We start from the raw sequence: 22,712 nt of genomic DNA, 5'->3' as shown, positions 1-22,712 counted from the left end.
CTTGTTTTCCCATGGTGCCTCCATCATTTGTCATTTTCCCTTTTTTTGGTCAAACTTGCCAATATGATGTGTATAAGGTAGTACCTCTGAGTTGTTCTAATTATTCTGTCTTTAATTATTAGGGATTTAGAGTCTTTTCATATGGCTATTGGTAGTTTGAATTTCATACTCTGAAAACTTCCTATTCATATCTGTTGATCAATTCGTGATTGGGATTGGGGAAAGGCTCTTATTCTTATACATTTAAATCAGTTCCCTGCATATCTTAAAAATGAGACTTTTATCAGAGAAACTTGCCATAAAAATTCCCCCACCCCGCAACTTTCCTGCTTCTCCTCTCTATGCTAAATTGGTTTTGCTTGTGCACAAATGATTTAATTTTATGTTATCAAAATTGTCTATTTTACTTCCTATAAACCTTTCTGTGTCTTATTTGGTTGCAAATTTTCCTTCATAGATCTGAAAGGTAATTTGTTTTTTATGCCACCCTTTAAGTCTAGATCCTGTTGCTATGTGGAGCATATCTTGGTATACAGTTGATCTTTAGCTAGTTTCTGCCAGACTATTGTCTAGATTTTCCAACAGTTTTTGTTGAATAATGAGTTCTTGGCCCAGTAGATGAGATCATTGGGCTGTTCAAACACTAGGATCCTGTACACTTCTATATATCGTGTATCTAATCTGTTCCACGTATTAAGCTCTCTCTTGATTACTCAGGACCAAATCGTTTTGGTGATCATGACTTTGTAGCTTAGTTTGAGATCAGATACTTGACTGCTAGACCCCTTCTCCCTTTTTTCTCGTTAATTCCCTTGAGATTCTTGATCTTTTATTCCTTTGGATGAATTTTGATATTACTTTTTCTAATTCAGTCAAGTATTTCTTTGGTAATTTTAATGATAGGGCAATGAAAAAAGTAAATGAAGTAGTGTTGCCACCTTTTTTTATGTTGGCTTGGCCTATCCAAGGGCAATTAATATTTGTTTAATTATTTAGATCCATAAAGTTCTTGTGTGTGTCTTGACAAACTCCCAAGTATTTTATACCTTCTATAGTTATTTTAATAAGAAATGGAATTTCTCCTCCTATCTCTTCCTGCTGGGTTTTGTTGGTAATATACAGAAATGTTGATATTTGTGTGAGTTTAATTTGAAATTCATCTATTTTGTTTAGATTATAAATTTTATTGGCATATAATTGGGGGAAATAGTTCCTAATCATTTTTTAAAATTTCTTTTCCATTGGTTCTGAATTTATCCTTTTCATTTTTGATATGGGTAATTTGAGTTTTTTCATTCTGTAAGTTTTGTTAAAGATGTATTGTATTTTTTTAATTTTTAATTACAATATTTTCAATCAATAAAAATCTACCTCCTCCCTCTCCCATTCCAACTCCTCCCCACCTAAATGAAAAGGAAAGAAAAGCAAAATCCTCATTATAAACCTGTATAGTCAAACAAATGTCCACACTGGCCATGGACCAAAAAATATTATTCTGTTTTGGATTCTGCATCCTTCACCTCTCTGTCAGGAGGCAAAAAGCATTTTCACATGGAGAGGGGGTCTATGTGTAACAAGGGGGACAGAATAGATATCTTTAGTCCTTTCTCCCCCCACCCTTCTCTGAGGGAGACTTTCATTCCTGCTAGGAAGGGAAGATGGAGGTTGGGTCAGAGATAACCACTCTTGCTCTACTCAGAGAATGGGGTACCTGGTTAGAATTATGTCTGTCTGCTCCCTTAAATATTATTAGTTTAGGGGATGTGATCAGACTCCATCTAACTTCTAGTCACTTTGCCATTTTTGAGGGGAAGGGAGACTTCAACATCTATACCTAAGGTTTGACCCATTTCCCACCAAATACTGGTTCTCTAAGAACTACCACATGCCCCTTGATTCTGGGATTCCTCCCCTGGTCATTCCATTGCAGGCTTCAGGTTGGGCTGGAGGCTAGAACAGAGTCTGCGCTCTGCTCCTAGAGTCATTGGCTTCTGGCCTTCTTTATTGATCTCTATACAGCTAGTGCCTACAACTCCTCCTTTTCATCATCCCCAGTCATAGTCCCCCACAGGGGCAACTAGGTGGCACAGTGGATAGAGAACTGGACCTGGAGGAATGAAGACATCTTCCTGAGTTCAAATCTGACCTCAGACATTTACTAGCTGTGTGGCCCTGGGCAAGTCACTTCATCCTGTTTGCCTCTGTTTCTTATAAGTACAATGAACTGGAGAAGGAAATGGCAAACCACTCCAATATCTTTTCCAAGAAAACCCCAAAAGGGGTCGCAGAGTCAGGCACAACTGAAAAACAAAAACAAATAGAGCCCCTACTCTATGCCAGGAATCATGCTGAGTACTTTACAAATATGATCTCATTTGGTCCTCACAACAACCCTGTGAGGTAGGTGCTATTGTTTCTATTTTATGATTGAGGAAACTGAGGCAAAGAGAAGGTAAATGACTTGCCCAAGATCTTAGTAAGTAGCTGAGGCTGGATTTGAACTCAGGTTTTGCTTAATTCACAGATCCCCTGAAATCAATCCACAAACCACTAAAGAAACACCAGGTTAAGTACTCCTGCCCTAGACCATGGCACATTTCAGATTCTTTATCTGGGAAAAAAAAAGTGAGTTGTAGTAAAGAATTTCTGAAGTCTTATTCAGTCCCCAAATTCTATGATTTTTATCATTGGAAACTCAGAATGAGCTAGCTGAGCTTCTTGATTCAAGAGGAATTTTCCCTCTTTTTTTAAATTCAATTTTAGGTTATCTCCTCTTTCAAATGTTCTCCTTTTCACCTCCCTTCATTGAGAAAGCAAGAGAAAGAAAAACCATCATGAACATATGTAATTAAGCAAGACAAATTCTAATATTAGACACATCTAAAAGGCACATGGTTCAGTTTTCAAGTCAATCACCACTCAGTCTGGAAGTGGGTGATGGGAAGTGGGAAGATGTTTCACAAGGAGTTCTCTGGAAGTATGATCAGTCATTAGAGTCATCAGCTTTCCTAAGTTTTCAAAGTTGTTTGTCTTTACAGTAGTTACCATTGTATCGATTGTTCTAGTTTTGTTTACTTCCCATTGCTTCTGCTCCTAGAGTCATTGGCTTCTGGCCTTCTTTATTGATCTCTATACAGCTAGTGCCTACAACTCCTCCTTTTCATCACCCCCAGTCATAGTCCCGCACAGGGGCAACTAGGTGGCATAGTGGATAGAGAGCTGGACCTGGAGGAATGAAGACATCTTCCTGAGTTCAAATCTGACCTCAGACATTTACTAGCTGTGTGGCCCTGGGCAAGTCACTCAACCCTATTTGCTTCAGTTTCCCCATATGTAAAATGAGTTGGAAAAGAAATGGCAAACCATGCCAGTATCTTTGCCAAGAAAAACCCAAAAGGGCTCACAAAGAGTCAAAAACAACTGAACAGCAACAGTCACAGTTCCCCTCCTCAGTCCACCCTAGATCCATGACCAGGAACTAGGTCATGAGTGACAGAGGTGCCAATTGGTCCACTTTCCTGCATCCTACAAGGACCTCCCAGGACCTCTACCTGCCCCAATCTTCAGGAGATGGAAAGTTTTGTGTGGGGAGCTAAGCTCCTAGCTAAGCCTATCTCCAATATCTCCAAGGATAGGCTGACTGGGCTTCCCAACCCACAATGACTGACTATAATTTTTTCTTGAGTTTTCCATCAGGTTTCAGTCTGGAGTATTTTCTAGATCATAGTGGCGGAGGCCTAGTGGAGAAGGTTGGCTGTTCTCCATGGCACTCTACTCTCTCAACTCAGCCTTTTCACCAAAGGGTTTTTCAATCCTTAGTAATTATAATTCCTTGATAGGCTGCAGACATTATGGAAGTGAGAAACACATGGAAGACCTAGAACACACCAGGCAACCCTATAGACTAGTTTCAGCTTCTCTGCCTTTCTCATCATTAAGCCCTGGTCTTCACACCTATAGTTACTCAGGTAATTCAGGCAGACTTTTCTCTCCCCTCAACTATTGAGGAAATGCTAAGAAAATGAGGTGAAATGGGTTTGTTTGTCTTTAATGGGTATATACTAAAGCAGTTACATGAGCAGATTTGTTTGTTTTAGAAAGGAAACCTGCAAAGGTGATGTATGCTGATTGATACATTAATGTAAATATATTAATTAACATGTTCATATTAATGCATAATCAAACATATTCATACTTAACTCTGCATGATCCCACCCCCCCAAAACTCTAACCTTTCACCGCCTTTATGAACCAACTCTAATCAACTAAATGATTAATTATGTTAACATTTTGTGATATACCATTATTCTATATGGGAGTTTTTGATATAGTTTCAACTTAGTACTCAAAAGCCTTCGACTAGAAATCTAAAAATTTTAAATTCACCTCATATAGTGCCCCATTCCAAATCCAAAATAATGTAGAAATGCTTAGATTATCAAAAGAAATTATGACTACCTTATTTACAAAGCTTGCATTTAATGGAATTCGATGCTGGACAGCAAGGCACAATGTTGACTTGGTCCTCTTCTCTTGAGGTCTTTTAATTGTCCAGGCCAGAAGTTCTATGTCATACAGTCCTACAGATAAGCTATAGCAAGTGGAGAAGATGAAATTGTTTTAGTCAATCCAATATGATCATTTTCTTATAAGCAATTATCACTTCTTGGGTCAGTCATTCAAAAGATTTGATGAGGATGGAAATAAGGTCTTATGTAGGGCATACTTTTAGGTTCTTTTTACTCTGGAGACCAGATTATTTACTGTTAAATTATGTTTTTGCTGACACAGAAAGCACAGTGGATATGCTGTACAGCTTTGCCAAGTGTTCTGGACTGGACCTGATCTTTGGCATCAATGCCTTAATAAGGAAAAGTAATTTGCAATGGGACAGCTCAAATGCCAAATTGCTCTTGGAATATTGTGCCTCCCAGAAGTATAACATTTCCTGGGAACTTGGCAATGGTAAGTATATGGAGCATTTAATACATCAAGGAGTATTCCTTTATTTTATTATTATTAAAATATAATATTTTATTTTTCCCAATTACATGTTATAACAATTGTTTAACATTTTAAAAAGTAGTTTTGAGTTCCAAATTCTACCCCTCCCTCATTCCCCCTCCCCCAGCGAGTGCTCTTTGGCATCATATAATGCAATTTGCTTGATTACAATAATAGCCAGCACTTATACAGCTCTTTAAAATTTGCAAAGTACTTTATACATTTCATCCCAAAAAAAAAAACCCTGAAAAGAAGGTATTATTTTTGTCTCCATTTTTCAAACAAGGAAACTGAGGCAAGCAGAGGTTTAATGACTTGCCTAGGGTCATCATACACCAAATAAGTGTCTGAAACTGTTTTTGAATTTAGGTCTTCCTGCCTCTAGGTCCAAGTCTTTATCTACTATGCCAGTCAGCTGCCTATATGATTTTCCTTTCTGTTGGGTAGAGATGCCTTTTGGAATTGCATATAGAAAGTAATTCCCCTATATATTTTTGGATCCACTGCTAACCCCATCTTATGTTCTGCCTGGCTAGAGAATTGCTTATCTGGGGCCAGCAACTTCCACCTATTTTTAGAAAGTTCCTTTGGTTTTTAGAGCCACTCAGAGCCAACATCCAACAAAATTTTTAAATAGGCAGTTAATTTTCATTCTTCCATCTCCTTTTCTCCTCACTGACAAGGCATCCTCAACTCCCTACCTCACCCCCAGCACCTGAAAACCTGAGTATCTTGATCCTTTCCTGCAAGCTCTCCTGGGGTCCTTAGTATGAATCTACTCTTCCTTTAGGATCAGATAGCATCCCACGTTTTATTTCTCTCCTCCAAAGGAGCATATGCCAGAAAGTCCTGACCTCCGCTAGGGAACTGGTAAAGTATTTCTAGATATTATGTTAATGATTAGCTTTCCTGTTATTGGCCCAGCCTGATTCAGGTAAGTCCAGTGTTTGAATTTGGAATTGGAACAAAACGAGACACTTGTAGTCCATCTAATAAGTAAGGAATCCATCCAAAAAGGTGTTTGCATAGCCATGTTACAGAAAGGGTATTCAGCGATGATACAGCATTGATTTAGTCTGACCTCTGCGTTTACTGTGCTGATCTGCCTGAGGGAGTTACTGCTAATTCCTTGTGTTGGCTTTTTGCACCTAGATGACACCCCTCATTCATCCTTTACCTCTCTTTCCCTTCTCTGATAAACTCGAGAATTCAATGTCTCTGTTTCCTCTCTTCTCACTCTCTCTTGAACGCATGGTACTTCCAACTTCATCATTCAACTGAACTCACCTTCTCCAAAGTCACCAATAATCTCTTAATTGACAAATAAAATGACTTTTTCTTCATCCTTATTCTTGACCTCTCTGCTGATACATCTCAGAAATATATTTGGTCTATATAACACCGCTGATTACCTTGTTCTCTCTCATCTCTGGGTTTTTGTGACCCTGCTCTCTCTTGGTTCTCCCTCTATCTGTCTGACCATCTCTTCTCAATCTTTTTTGCTGGATCTTCACTTATGACAGGCCCACTAACTGGGTGTGTCCCCAAGGCCCTATCCTAGGGTATCTCATTTCTTTCCTTTCTATACTCTCTCACTCAGTGGTTTCATCAGTTCCCATAGATTCAATGATCATCTCTATTCAGATAATTCCATCATCTATTCATCCAGCCCTAATCTCTCTTCTGAGCTCCAATCCCATGTCTCCCCTTGTTGGATCTTTCAAAATAGATATACCATTGCCATCTTCAATTCAGCATGTCCAGAAAACAAAGCTCATCTTTGCCTCCAAATCCTCCCCCGTTCTAAACCATTTATTATTTGAGGGGACCTCCATCCTTTGAGTCATCTGGGCTCACAACTTTGATACCTTCTTTGACTCCTCATTCTCACCCAACCCCCATATACAATCAATTACCAACAATCATGATAAAATTTTCCAAATCTCTAATAATATTAGAAATGTAAATTAAAACAACCCTGACATTTCATCCCATAGTTATCAAATTGGCAAAGATAATAAAAACTGAAATAATTGATATTGAAGGGTTTTCAGAAGACATGGACAATAATACCCTGATGGCTCTGGGATTTGGTCCAGCAGTTCTAGGAAATAATTTTGAATTATGTGAGAAAAAGTCATTAACCTGTTCATCCACTTTGACTCAGTGATCCTACTCTTGAACATGTACATCAAGGATGTCAAAGACAGAAAATGGGCTCATATCTGCCAAAATATTTATATCAGAATTTTTTGTAGTAGTTTAAAAAAAAGGAAATAAGTGGATACTTTTCAGTTTGAGAATGGCTCAGCAAATTGTGGTGTATGATGAAATGAAACAGTAATGTACCATACAAGATAACATGTGAGGAACTGAAAAAAAAAACAGGAAGGATTCTAGGAATTGAAACAGAGCAAAAAGAAAAAAAAACCAGAACCAGAGAACAATTTATACCATTACAATGATAATGTCGATGAAAACAACACCAAGAGTCAAAATCCAATCACTTATACTGTCCAATCTTTGTGCGGAAAGAAAGGGAGGGAATGAGCATCTATGTAGTACCTACTATGTGCCAGGCACTATTCTAAGAATTTTACTGATATTCATCTCATCAATCCTCACAACAGCTCTATGTTATGATCCCCATTTGACAGTTGGGAAAACTGAGGCAGGCAGTGGCTAAGTAAGTGACTTGCCCAGGGTCAGACAATTAGTAAGGATCTGAACCTGGATCTTCCTGACTCCAGACCCAGCTCTGTATCTACTGATACTGATATCACCTAGCTACCTCTCAGAGAGGAGACAAGGAAAGATATTTCACATATCTTCATGGTAAAGTGAGGGACTATGGATGCAAAATGGTGCTTAAACTATCAGATGCAGTTGTTTTGTGGATTAGCTCTGCCTACCTACTTTGTTATAAGGGAGGGCTCACTGTCAGCTGGGGAAAGGTAGTATATCAGCAAATACCTATGGTTTAAGAAAAAAAAAAATTTATACTGCTTCACACTTATCTGTTATATAATGTGGCTAATCAGGGTACCAGCTGGGATGAAGCCAATATTCATCTACTCTAGTCACACACACTTTCTGGTACAGACCTAGTATTTTTGAGGTATTCATAAAGATTGAAAAAAAGAGGAAAAGGACTCATGTGCACAATATTCCTAGATGTTTTGTGGCAGCAAAGAAGAAACTAAGAGGATCTCCATCATTTGGGGAATGGCTGGAAAAAAATGATGATATATGAATGAGAACGAATACTGTAAGAAATCATGAAAAGAATGGTTTCACAAAAGCCTGGGAAGACTTGTATAAACTGATGCACAAGAAAGGAAACTCTAAAAACCAAGAGAAAAATGTATCCCTCCCCCTCCCCCAAAAATTACAAAAACAAATAACTTTGAAAGATTTAGAAAATCTTATCAACACAATGACCAAACATGATGCCAGGGGAGCAATGACGTATGTTACCCCAAATTAACTTTTCAGCCCTCTGACTACCCTTAATTTATTGAACCCCTAAAGAATCAATCAACTCATTCTTCAAGTCAACCTTTTAGCTAGATGTTTGAACTCTATTTTGACCATAATGTAGATGCGAGGTATGAAATCCAGAGATTAGGCTTAGTCCTTTGAAGGAGCTTATGCATTTTTCAAATTATTTTCCATTTCAGGGAACTAAGAAAGTCCTTCTACTCTCCAGTTTTCTCTGGCCTTCCATTGGATTTCCGAGCTAGGCAATGTTTTTTTGTAGTTCATTTTGACTATTTGTTGTTACAATTGTTTTTTTTTCTTTAAAAGAGAATATGGTCTCCTTTACAATCTAGAAATCATCTCATCTTTATGGAAGATATACATTTTGGAAATTAGCAGTTACATATGGAGAATTATTGTCTTTCAGAACCCAACAGTTTTAGGAAGAAATCTGGCATTTATATTAATGGGTCCCAACTAGGAAAAGACTTCATTAAATTCCATTCGCTTCTAAAAACATATGATTTAAGAAGTACAAAACTCTTTGGACCCGATATTAGTCAAATTCGGAAGAACAATGAAAAGATGCTAAGAAGGTAAGAAAGGCATTTTTTTTTTCCTTTTCACCTAAAGCGATTAAAGGCCCAGGTTCAGGCTGGTGCAACCACTTGCTAGAAATCAGAAGGTAGTACAGGGCCCTCCACTTTATTAGAGCTGGAGGAAGTGAGAAGCATATGGAAATTCCCTCTCAGTTAGAAACTTTGCTGAAGTGGGACAAGGAAAGTGGGGCCAGGCTTTGGCAAGTCTACGGTAAGGTGTGGTGCCTTTAACAGACATTGCCAGGGGAGCATAGTCACAGTAACTAACAATGATACAGGGTGTCTCTCCCCACATTCCTAGGGTCATTTCAAGTTATTGAAGCCATAAACTTTGCAAAGTATTTACAAATGTTATCTCATTTGCTCCTTACAAGCCTGCAAGGGAAATGAGGCAAACTGAGGCTAAGTGACTTGCCCAGAGTCACTCAGACAGTGTCTTGAGGTTGAATTTGAATCAGGACTCCCTGACTCCAAGTCCAACACTCCATGCACCTCTTAGCTGCCTCAATACCTCTGGAATGTCCTAGATTCTAATTCTAGATTTAATAAGCTATTTATTAAATAGATTATTTAAAACCAGATTTAATAAATTATTATTATTAATAATAATAGCTCACTGACTGGGTTTGTTAATAAATGTAATTAGAAACCAATTCCAGCATTTTCACATGTGGGCTGAGGAATGATATAATGATGGCTATTTCTTTTTAGCTTCCTGAATGTCGGGGGAGGAGTAATTGATGCAGTCACATGGCATCAGTAAGTATTGTACTTAATACTATTAAAGGAAGATTACTAGTCGTCTGTGATCCTATTATTCTATATTTCATACAGAGGAGTTGTTTTCATATTTATTTTTTAATATTCTTTATTTTCCCCAATTATATGTAAAAACAATTTTGAATATTCTTTAAAAGTTTTGAGTTCCAAATTCCATCCCTCTTTTCCTCCCTTGCTCCCTCCCTGAAATGATAAGCAATCAGATATAGGTTACACATGTGAAAATACGTACAATATTTCCATGTTAGGCATTTTGGCTTCCATACTTAAGTGCAAAGGATATTTCCACATTCCAGCAGATCCATGATCTCACATCCCCATCTTCCAAATCTGCCATGGTAGCAATATCCAACATGCTAAAGGCTTCCCTCTATGTCTTTCTATATTTCATGAGTACCCAATGCAGTACCTTGGCTCAAGGAGAATATGAAGATTATAAACTTTCCAAGAGCAAGGGCCATGTCTTTTGTTTCTGCATTGCCTTCATTTCCTTCCCTTCCCAGATCTCTCTCTCTCTCTCTCTCTCTCTCTCTCTTTTTTTAAAGAGCTGATTCTTTGCCTCATTTTTTAAGCCTTAATCACTGAATGGGAGCTGCCTCAGTCAAACTGAGACCTGTTAAAGACCTTAGCTTGAAAAGGCCAAGGGCCCCCACTGCATCCAAGGCCATCTCCAGTCATCTTGATCTATATCTGGCCACTGGACCCTGATGGCCCCAGAGGTGAAAATGAGGGTGGTGACTTTGCACAGCCCTGTCTCACTGATATCCAATTCACTTGCATATCATGGCATCATCTTCCTGATGTCATGGTCCTCTTCAATCATAAAGAAGAAGCAGCAGCAGCACCTTCATTTCCACATACAGCCCTCCTCCCTTTCTCATCCTGAGAATCATCCCCCATAGCAAAGAATCAAAGAGAGAAAAACAAAGCATTTAAGCCAGTCAGTGGAATCTGAGAGCATCTTCATTGGTCTGGACCCAGAGTCTCCATCTCCAAAGAGAAAAGGAGGAGATTCTCATCTGCTTTTTGGAGGCCTATGCCTTTTGATTTAGTTCTGCACCTCCCTCTGTGCCTAGAATGGTGCCTCGCATATAGAAAGCACTTAATATATGTTTGATATATGAATAAATGATTAATAAATTTAAAAATATTAAGGTTAGTTAAGATAATTGTGCTACTCAAGGCCAAAGTGATTCCCTGTAGCTTGGCTGGTGGTACATAGATGGACAAAATATCATCTTCTTACAGAAAACTGATTGGTGACCAAGGATGATTAGCAATTATACAGGTTGTCCCAAAAGTCTTAATGTGTTTTAAAGCTCTGAGAACGTTTAAGTTCTAACCACTTCAAAGTGCACTAAAACCTTCAAGCAGGATATCCTTTATAACAATGATACCTTTATCTCATTTCAGAAAAAAATAAAATCTATCACTTTTCTCCAGGTAATAGGATGTGGTAGAGTATGCTTTCTCAAATTTCAGTCTCTTCCTCATGCTAAATTAGGGAGAAAATTGTGAAATGCCTATGTTCTGTTACTGAGTAGTAGGGTACGCATAATGTATTTCCGGAAAATTAAAAATACCTCTACTTTTAAAAAAATCTACATATATTGCATGTTTGTGTGTGTGTGTTTCAGCTATTATATGAATGGACGAAATGCTACCCAAGAGGATTTTTTAAACCCTGAAGTGTTGGATACATTTATTTTCTCAGTACAAAAAGTTTTACAGGTACTTTTTTTTCTTATAGAACAAAAACAAAAAGTCTGTGTTTCGTAGACTTCCGTATTCTAAGTGTTTGGTTAAAAACACAAATTTCTCACAAATCAAGAAACATTTCCAACATTGCTAGCAGATGGTTGACTAATACACTCAGAGGTGAAATTTTCCCGGATTCACTGCAAAAACAAGTTCCTCAGAGAGTCTTTGTTCCTTCTGAATGCATGATTGACAGAGTCAGGGTGAGGTTAGAACTGCCAGGCCATCTGAAGGACCCGGCCCCATGTTGTAGAAAAAATGTGCTTTCTGCAGCTAGAGAGAGAAGTGATCATTAGAAGGATGTATGGAATGATTTTACATGTACATACGTATTTGTGTCTAATGGTAGCCATCTCTAGGCTGGGGAGGGGAGGGGGAGGAGAAGGGGAAAAAAAAGAAATTTACATGATAACTTTATTCTATGTTTAAAAGGAATAGCAAGTTGTCTGCAATAGCTTTGTAGTTTCTTGTGCAATCATCTTTTTTTTATTCTACTATGTTATAGAAATGCTTGTTTTACTTCATAAATTAAAATAAAGTAAATAAAATATTTTTGAAAGACATTGATTAGTTAAAGATCATCCAGGATGGTGCAAGGCCTCAGGATCATGCCACAGGAGAGTAAGTTGAAGAAATTAGAGATGTTTATCTGAAGAAGAAAAAATGGAAAGTAGAGAGAGGGACATAATAGCTAACTCCCCGTTTTTGAAGAAGCAGTCCCATTGGAAGAGGATTAGGCAGCTGGGTAGCACAGCAGATGGAAGGATGGCCTTGAAGTCAGGAAGTCCTGACTTCTAGCTTCATGATCCTGGCCAAGTCATTCATCTTCTCTAAGCCTCAGTTTCCTCATCTACATAATGGCGGTAATAATAACAACGACCTCCCAGGGCTGTTGTGAGGATAATATTTGTAAAGTGCTTTGCCAACCTTAAAGTGCTGTATGAATGCTACCATCATACTGTCATTATTAGATTTATTCTTCTCTCAGAGGACTGAAGTCAGGTCAAAGATAGATGTTGCAAAGAGACAGAGTGAGGAAAATACAATTAGATCAGTTTTTAAAGAGGTGCAGAGACAGCTAGGTGGTGCATTGAATGGAGCACCATCCCTAGAGTCAGGAGGACCTGAGTTTAAATCTGGCCTCAGACACTTGATACTTACTAATTGTGTGACCTTGGGCAAGTCACTTACCCCCAATTGCCTTGCCTTCTCCCTCAAAAAACAAAAACCAAGTGTAAAGGACATGTGAAGGAAGATACTATCTGCATCCAGAGAAGAAGTGATAGGAGAATGTATTTAATGATTTTACATATGTAGACCCATTTGTATGTAATGGTAGCCATGGGTGGAGGGTGGAGAATAAAAAGGAAAAAAAAGAAATTTACATGATAACTTTATTATATATTGAAAAGGAGTAGCAAATAATAATACATAATAATAATACATAATAGATTTCAAGTTTCATGTGCAAACATCTTTTTAAAATCATTACACTATGTTGTAGAAATGCTTGCTTTATTCCATAAATTAAAAATAAAATAGATAAAATGTAATGGGCTACCTCAAGAGGTTTGGAGGGTTCCTTCTCCATGGAGATAAATGGCAAAACCTGTCTGATCAGTGGTCAGATGTGATGTAAATGGCTCTTGTCCAGACATTATTTGTCAGTTAGGAAGTAAGCCTTTATTAAGTACCTACTATGTGCTAGGCATTGTGCTAGGAGATGGGGATGCAAGGAAAGGCAAAAGACAGTCCCTACCCTCAAGGAACTCACAGGCTGATGTTGCTGGTCCTTCATTCTCGAAGGGGACTGATGACATTACTGCAGTGATACCTTGACTTGCCCATGAATTGGATGTAAGTGAGGCAGGGCTGCACAAATCCATCAACCTCACTCTCTCCTCTAGAGTCATCAAAGTCCAGTGGAGAGACAAAAGTCCAGATGACTAGGAATGGCCTGGGATGCAGGGGATGACCTTGACCTTTCTGAGCAATTTCAGTTGAGTGATAAGCTAAGAAGACATTATGGAGGGAGACAGTAGGCAGGACGCTACGTACAAGCAAGATATAGGCAGGATAAATTAGAGATAATTATGGAGGGAAAGCTAGCATTAAGGGGCATCAGGAAAGGCTTTATGAAAAAGGTGGGATTTTGGCTGGGATCTAGGGAAGTCCAGAGGGAGAAAGAAGCTAGGACTGCCTCTAATATTCCTTCCCACTCTAAGATTTTATAGTTCCAGGAAGGAAGAGAATTTGGGTCTGAAAATTTTTTAAATATTCTATAATTCTATGATTCTGTAATTATGTCCTTAGTTGTAACACAAGTTCCTTTATATTCTCTTTCTCCCAGTTCCCTAGTAATGGAATAAAAGTAAGTAGTTTCCAAATAAAATTACCCCAAAACATATTTTTTTCAGGATTTTTTTTCTGACAGTATTGTAAGTGATGTTTCTGAAAAGCCTGCCATTCATGATGGTAGAGCTTATGGAATGTGCCCCAGGGATGTTCAATGTCATAAATCATAAATCTCAGCTATATTGATTTGCAATCACCACGTTGCTTTTTCTATCCTGTAGATTGTGAATGAGACCACTCCTGGCAAGAAGGTTTGGTTGGGAGAAACAAGTTCAGCTTATGGAGGGGGGGCTCCCAAGCTGTCTGACACCTATACTGCTGGTTTTATGTGAGTATGGCAATGCTCATCTCAAGTTACAGAGAGTCACCAAGATTGCCAGATTTCAAATTACACTGCGTTCCCACACCTACCCTTTCTGCTGAAATCCCTGTACAAAGGATGCCCTTTATAGTAGAAGATAATATAATATGTTTAAACATAGATTTGGGTAAAGACAATGGATTGATTGTAGCTGGTATTTTGCACATTGTATAGACTCAAAAAGTAGTTAGTTATTACAAGAAAAAACCCAACATTTTAAAATTTTTTGTACTTTAGTATAGGCCATATTTAGTATGTGCCATAAATAAGCAAAAGATTCATTCCTCTAAGTAACTGCACTTAAAAATAATATATCTAAATTTTAGATTTGAGAACATTGCTTATAGTATCCACATAAAGACAGACATATATATGGCGTATATAGTATGTGTGTATTATGTATACATACATGTATTATACATACCTACACATATCTTACATGCACATATATGCATGTATGAATATGTATGCATATACACAGTTATATATACATGTGTGTGCATGTATGTATATTTGCACACATGCAAATATGCATATATATATATATACACAGAAGTTCTATGCCTGTGATGCAGGTGCTTAAAAAGTGCCTTCCCTGGAGGTAAGGAAAGGAAATAAACATTTTTTTTAAAAATCATTTTCAATTCCTAATTCCTTTCCTTTAGGCCCCTCCCTCACCAACTGAGAAAGCAAGAAATGCAGTATTCATTAGACGTGTGAGGCCATGCAAAATATATTTATTTCTACATTAGCCATGTTGCAAAAGAAAAAATAAAGTGAACAAAAGACAAGATTTTAAGTTTCATAAGGGCAGGAGCCATTTTATTTTTTTTTAATATCTCTCAGCACCTAGCCCATGGGCACTCCACTCTTCTGCTAACTTCACAGCTTACCAATGGTCTTCTTAACCCCTGTTACCTTAGCTGAAGGAAATGGTACTGTCACCTCCCTATTCCTGGCAGCGATGCCCTTCTTACCTTGTAGCCCAAGATCCCATTTGATTTTTGGTCACTTGAGCATCCTATTGACTCTTATTGAGCTTACAATCCATTAAACCACTGCCTCTCCTCTCCACCATCTTTTTCAGATGCCTGCCCCGTCTAATGCTTATGTTAGTGATTCTTTGTATGCACCACAAGCCTAAATTTATCTCTGTTAAATTTCCTCTTATTGCATTCAACTTGAGCCTTATATTCAGCTAAAGTCCTTTTTGATCCTGACTGTCATCCACTGTGTTACGGCATCCGCTTGGTGTCATCTGCAAATATAATGATCGTGCCATCCACATCTTAGAAAATATTAAGAGAGGCCACAGAAGATCCACAAAATACTGTTTTTACATCAAATGCAGTTCAGATAAGCCCTCTGCACCTACGGGACTCCACTTCCTTGGAAGGCCATTAATCCTGCCAAGAATTGATTTATCACAGTTCTATTATCTTCGGGAAAAGTATCCAAGTGCTCCTTTCTCTTTAGGTTCTAAAAACAGAACAAATAGCCATACAGGGACATCAAAAATGTTTGTTTTAAAATTAATAAGGAAGTCCTATCTGAAATTTTCTATTGAGTGCCAAAGAATACTAACTGCACCACTGATAGGAAATGTCATGGCAAATAAAAGTTGTAAATAATGTTGAAATTAAAATGATTTCTCTCATCAGAGAAACAATCTTGATGGAATTTGGTTTGGGGTAAAATTAGAGAAAAGTGCTCTGGGATTCAATAGATGGGATCTAGTCTCCATTCTTGCCCTTCATTTCTTTGGGTTTCAGTTTTTTTACCTGAAAGAAGGGAAGGAACTGGACGAGTTCTAAAGTCCTTTTGTCCAGTTCTAAAATGTTCTGATTAGATCTAGGTTCATCTTCACTTGAAAAGGTGTGACTGGACTAAGCAATTCCCCTTCTCCTGCCATTCCTCAGGCTTAACCATCTCACAGACTCACTAGCTACCTGACTGACGGATGCAGCAAAACTCTTTGACATCATGATAGGGTTGGTAAGGAAGGGAGCTTAACTCATTTACCAGCCATAGGAATTTGCCCAACTTACTTTGTAGATGATTGATTGGCCCTGATTGTGAGTTCCCACTCTTTTCATTTGTCATCTAAAGTTTATTCACTAATTTGAAATTCTTTACTTTTGTTGAAATATGAAAGAATGAGAAAAGAAGATAATTCTGATGACCTTGTATGAGGAATCCAAGGAATTAAAAGAAACATAGGAAGATCTATATGAACAGATACAGAGAAAAGTAAAAAGAACCAAGAAAATAATATATACAATGATCACAGTATTGCAAAGGAAAATGGTGCAGAGATCAGAATTAGATCTGAATATATTTAATCATTCAAACGATAGCTAAAATTTATAACATTTGGCTTCTTTTCTGTTCCTGCTATAACCAAAACTGAGTAGTTTTCTTCTGCTTTTTAAAATAGTCTTTGTCTATTTCTTCAACAGGTGGTTGGACAAATTAGGTCTGTCAGCTAAAATGGGTATTGAGGTGGTAATGAGACAAGCGTTGTTTGGAGCTGGAAATTATCAGTTAGTTGATGACAACTTTGATCCCTTGCCAGTAAGTGACTATTGTTTCCCCATTTTGTGTGACTGGATTGCAGCGAGCCACTCTAAGAAAGCTTACATCTCTTAAATAACATGTAGCCTCATCATGGTCATCTGTTGTCATTGTGAATGAGAAATATGAAGGCACTTGAACCCGAAATATATTTTTCATATATTCTTGAAGTTTATCATGTGTTACAATTAAAGAATTAGTAGTTTTTAAATGGAATAAGGTAAATCCAAGAGAATATTGAAAACCATATCCAAAAATTAGAAACCACATTTTCAAGTCAGAAAAAAAATCATTCTCAGATTTTCTACTATTAAAACAAAACATAGCATTTTATTGATTTTTTAAAAATAACTTTGCTGTCATTTCCCAATAATATCCTTCCATAGAACTCTTCCTTCTAGCAAAGATGTAGAGTAAAGCTAACTGCCCCACTGATCATGTCTGACATCAAGTGCCTCGTTCTAATGAAAAGGGAATGGTATGTTTCATTGCCAGTGTGGAGTCGTGATTGGCCATTTCATTCATCTGAATTCTGATGTCTTGGCATGTTGTTTCCTTTTATATTATTGTGGTCACTGTGTATGTTATTCTCTTGGCTCTGTTTATATGACTCTGCGTCATTCTCCTTAAAGTTCTCTGAATTCCTCATATTATTTGTAGAGCTCCATTGTGTTCATATAACGGTTTGCTCAGCGATTCCCCAGTCAAAGAGTACCTGCTTTATCACCATTTTTTCCCCAAGATCTCACACTGTTTATTGTTTGTTAATTACATAAAAAGATGTAGATAGATGGATAGATGGATGGATGGATGGATGGATGGATGGATGGATGGATGGATAGATGGATGGATGGATGGGTAGATTTATTGTTTTTCCCTCATTTAATAGTATTTTATTTTTTCCAATTACATGTAAAGAGAGTTTTCAACATTCACTTTAATAAGATTTTGAGTTCCAAATTTTTCTCCCTCCTTCTCTCCTCCCACCTCCTTAAGATGGAAAGCAATCTGATATAAGCAATACATGATTTGTCACCATTTTTTAGCTACAACAAGAAGTGCTGCTGTGAATATTTTAGTGTATATGAGAGCTTACACTCTGCCTTTTGCCTCATTTGGCCAATTAATGAGTATTCCTTAAGTGCCAAGCCCTGAGGATTCAAAGTGAAAAATCAAACAGCCTCTGTTTTTAAAGAGCCTCTTCTTGCTCTATTGGGGTTTATACACAATCCACTTTTGGGGCCCAAGGGTATCTTAACCATCTTAACATCTTAACCACTTTTCTCACACAGTTCCAAACTATTTTCTGAACATTTGGACTAATTCACAACTGCTTTAACAGTGAATGCATTAGTGCGCCTATCTTTGGACCAATTTACAACTCTTTAACAGCTAATGTATTAGTGTGCCTATCTTTCCACAGCCCCTCCAATGTTCTTTTTTCAGGTCATGTGATATTTCTTCTTCCTTAAATACTTATATGTGTCCCATGTGCTGAGAGAAATTAAAAGAAAAATAAAATGGCCCCTGACTTTATGAAATTTGAGATCTTGTCAGGAAGATAAAACACATGTATGCACAGTCAGTCTCCCTAATCTTGGCTACATTTTCAAAATTATCTTAATGAGTTTGATCAGTATGAGATGAGTTGATTTAATTTTCATTTCTCTAATATTAGTGATTTTCAGCAGTGTTTCACATGACTGCCAATTCTTTGCATTTTTTCCCTTGAGAACTGCTCATTTATATACTTTGACAATTTACCTACTAGAGAATGGTTCATGGTCTTGTCTTTACGAATTGGAAATCTCATTGCCCTTATAGTTGCATCTAAAGTTAAATGAGAAATGTAGCTCTAATCTTGTCTTACCCTCGTCCCAACTGACCATCTTGTAGCTCTCCAAACTCAAAAAGTAAAAATGTGTGCTGCAATGCCAAGAAATGCTAAAAAGAATAAAGAGTGGATGTCAATACTGGACCCAGCTTGTGTGGTTTGTGGGTAGATTTCCCCGAAAACATCCTCTTTATCTTTAGTGGTAAATGCGTTTCAAGAAGTCTAGTTGTAATGTAGAGCCTGTCATTCTTTGACTAATGACCTTGTAAAAATGGAATTTATCTATTTCCTACATGTATTCTGAATTGAGAGGCAGTCTGATATAGTGGCAGAGAGCTGGCCTCAATGCCAGGAACACCTGGGTTCTAATTTTGCCTCTGATACATACTGACAAGTTCTCTCTCTGTGTTCTAGGGCCATTCTCCAAGAACGTAAGTTGTAGAGAAAGTGCCAGCCCCTATTAATAGAGGGAATTTCCTCACTTGACTGAAATTTCAGGTCCATTTCCTTTCCCCTCTGCTTACTCTGAGTCATCTCAGAATGGCTAGTTCCTTAAAACAGCACGCCAAATCTCGGAATGCCTGACTTTCTATGGACAATATACAAGGAAGGTACATCATTTCAGTATAGTTGATGTTAGCAGAAACATCTAGAAGGTAATCCTTCTGGCTGATCATTATGTTGATTCAGATTTCTTCCAATAACTAAGGTATATCCTTGCTTAAGTAGGGGATCCTTAGAAGGATCCTGGTGATCTCCCCCTCTCCGCCTCCCTGGCTTCTCTCCTGTCTCAGCTCAAATCCTTGCTTCTGCAAAAAGCCCTTTCTAGTCCTCTTTAGTCTTAGCACTTCCTCTTTGAGATGATCTCCAATTTATCCTGACTATAGTTGTTTGTACACTGTCTCCCCCATTTAGAGTCTAAGCTCTTAGACTTAAGTCTAAGTCAGGGACTGTGTTCTGCCTTCCTTTGTATTCTGAGCACTTAGCACATTGCCTGGCACACAGTAGGTACTTAATAAGTGTTTATTGAGTCTAACAGAAACATATTGATGCCTATGCCATTGCTTTAATATAATCTCCAATTTATCCTGTCTGTCTTGTATGTACATAATTTTTGCATGGGTTTTTGGGGGAGGGGTTGTTTGTTTTTTGCCTTTCTTTGTATCCCCACAGTTCCAGGTACTTAATAAATGCTCCTTTATCAAACATCTGCCTGCTGCCTTTAACCTTGATGGACAAAGAAACAAAGCTTATTTATTTTTTTCCCATAGGATTATTGGCTATCTCTTCTTTTCAAACAACTGGTTGGCACCAAGGTATTAACAGCTAGTGTGAAAAGTCCAGACAAAGAGTCCAGACTTCGATTGTACCTACATTGTACAAACAACAACCAGTAAGTATGATGAAGGCTCAGTCAATCCCCCAGCATCCTAGTGAGGAAGCGTGGTGTAGTGGACAGAGAACTGGCCAAAAGATCAGGATGACCTGGATTCAAGTCCCATCTCTGGCTCGTCTTGGCTGTGTGACCTTGGGCAAGTTACTTAACCTCTTAATGCACCAGGTGACTCTCTAAGGTTATCAGCTGCAGAACAGTTGCTGATCTGAATTGGGACAGAGAGTTTCCTCTCTGGTAGTTCTCTTTTGCCAATAAAAATGAAGTCAAATCACTTAAGTCCCTTTTGTGTGCCAGTCGCTTGCTAAGCATGGAATTCAGGTAAAGAAAATAGTATTTTCTTATGGCAAAACCTTATTAAAACACTAGTTATACAACTAGCCCAGTAATATTCTCTGTACTACATAATTTAAATAGATTTTAAGCTGAACCTGATGCTATCTGGAGTGATTTTATTAAATTAGTGCCAAATCCAGCAAACCCACATGAATAATGCCGTAAACTCAGTTTCTGAGCAAATCTTGTGAGTTCTTCAAAAGATTTCACATGTGCTAGACTTTTAGTTCAACTAGTTATTATTGGCTACTTCTTAAACAAGCCTATTCAATGAAAGGGCGTTGCCTCACCCTAAGTGAGTACCCGCAAAGACCTTGGCCTAAAGGGCCCAAGGTCTCCCAGTGCATCCTGGGTCACCTCCAGTCATCCTGATGAATATCTGGTCACTGGATTCAGATGGCTCTGGAGAAGAAGTGAGGCTGGTGACCTGCACAGCCCTCCCTCACTCAAAACAAAGTCAAGTGCAAGTCATGTCATATCTCTGATGGCAGGGTCTTCTTTGGCAAGGAAGGACAAATACAATTTGCCACAACTATTGTTATCCTAAATAATCTTAGGAAAATTCTTCTTTCAGGTACAAGCTCAGTTGTGAGAATCTAATCCAGAAGTCAAATACAATTACATGAAAATACCAAATCATAACTAGTAAAAAGGCTAAAGATGATGTATTCATCTCTTTGTTATAGTTTGTTCTTGAAATTTCATTTTAAAATAATAAATAGCATTTATATAGTGCTATCAGATTTTCAAATAACTCTATAAATATTATCTCATCCTTGCAACAATCCTCTGAGGAAGTTGCTATTATTATTCCCATTTACAAATGAGTAAACTGAGGCAAACAGTGGTTAAATGATTGCCTAAAGTCACACAGTTATCTTTCCCAGGCAAAATTTGAACTCAGGTCTTCCTGACTTCCAAGTCCAGTACTCTATCCACTGAACTGTCTAGCTGCCCATGAGAATGCTTTTTTATTTTCTGAGTATGCTTACCATTTATAAAAGCTAAGAAACTTGATATTTCATAATCCTGTCTTCAGGCTTCCAAAGTAATTAGACCTCATCATTTTTAAAAGGCTGATTTTCTCATTTTGTGATTGAATCTATATCAAATCTTTCTTATTAGATAAGGTGTCCTTAAGTTATAGTCTCAAAACTGTTAAGTTTGCCAGATCCCATCTCCAACACTCATTGGTGATGAATGCATTATGAACCTTTTACACATAGATAGTTCCTGCTGAATGAACTTAGAACCTGAATCGACATCAAAGCGTGATAGCCATATTATTCCACATCCTTTAGAAACTTGGATATGAGTAAACTGAACTGGTGGTTGACCACATTCTCAGAACTTCCCCTTGACAAGGCACCAAGCTTCTCATAATACCTTAGCCGGGTGACAACACCACAAATCAATTGTCGTTAGATCAGTGGGTAGTTAAACTCTCCATCTTCATAGATCCACAATTCTTTGAAGCTTTTGAGTAGATGGTCTTATCCTTCTGTGGTCACTTCCTCTGTCTTAAAGAGCCCCATAATTTTCTGTTGACTGACCTTCTAACAATGAAGCTTTTACAAACATAGCTAGGTTGGTCCTTAGATGACAGAATCTATTTTGAGGTCTGCATTCAAAGCCTTTCCAGGATGGTAAAACCTGATAGAATGTGTTCTCTGTTGTCACAGAGTCCTGGAACTAGAAGTACCAGAATTTCAAAACACCTTGAAGGACCAGCTGTATCAATTGACACATGCAATTTTTTATATCCTTAAAGCAAAGAAAATAGGGATAGGATGAACCTTTTTATTTCAGAGTAAAACTATAATAAAATATTTATGTCAATTAACATAACTGATTTTTCTAGTACTGATAAATGCTTGTTGGCTAATTAGTATAACCTTGGAGAGCTCACAGTCACCTCCATGACATGTTTAGGCCTCAGAGAAGGATTTTTATGGAGACATAGTAATAAAGCAATGATTTTTTTTGCCCTGTAACCATTCATAGGACAGCAGTACCCAGAAAATGCCAGTCTTAGATGGCCTTTTGGTGACGGTGATAGGCTTCCAACAGTAATCAGGAGGCCCTGTTTCTAACACCACGACCACTATATAATGAGAAGCCAACATGGCTTGACCCTGGCTCACTGTGTATTAGGCTTATCACAAAGAGATAATTCAGGCTATTAGGAAAAGCCAACAGTGCCAGTCCTGAGTAGGCAAGTTGCAGGCTGCTGATGAC

The 22,712-nt window shown here is 37.8% G+C and overlaps 1 protein-coding gene across 1 annotated transcript in view; it reads left to right on the top strand.

Moving 5' to 3' along the window:
• The window catches only part of HPSE (heparanase), a 50,604-nt gene that overhangs the window by 15,032 nt on the left and 12,860 nt on the right, over positions 1-22,712 (top strand). The window contains exons 4-10 of the mRNA XM_072624026.1: positions 4,792-4,965; positions 8,912-9,080; positions 9,795-9,842; positions 11,501-11,594; positions 14,198-14,304; positions 16,797-16,911; positions 20,017-20,138. Of these exons, the coding sequence (XP_072480127.1) occupies positions 4,792-4,965; positions 8,912-9,080; positions 9,795-9,842; positions 11,501-11,594; positions 14,198-14,304; positions 16,797-16,911; positions 20,017-20,138 (829 nt within the window). The remainder of the gene's footprint in view (positions 1-4,791; positions 4,966-8,911; positions 9,081-9,794; positions 9,843-11,500; positions 11,595-14,197; positions 14,305-16,796; positions 16,912-20,016; positions 20,139-22,712) is intronic.

The sequence above is a fragment of the Notamacropus eugenii genome, chromosome 7 (assembly GCF_028372415.1).
Source record: "Notamacropus eugenii isolate mMacEug1 chromosome 7, mMacEug1.pri_v2, whole genome shotgun sequence".
NCBI classification, from domain to species: Eukaryota; Metazoa; Chordata; class Mammalia; order Diprotodontia; family Macropodidae; genus Notamacropus; species Notamacropus eugenii.
This window is presented reverse-complemented; position numbering and strand designations above follow the sequence as displayed.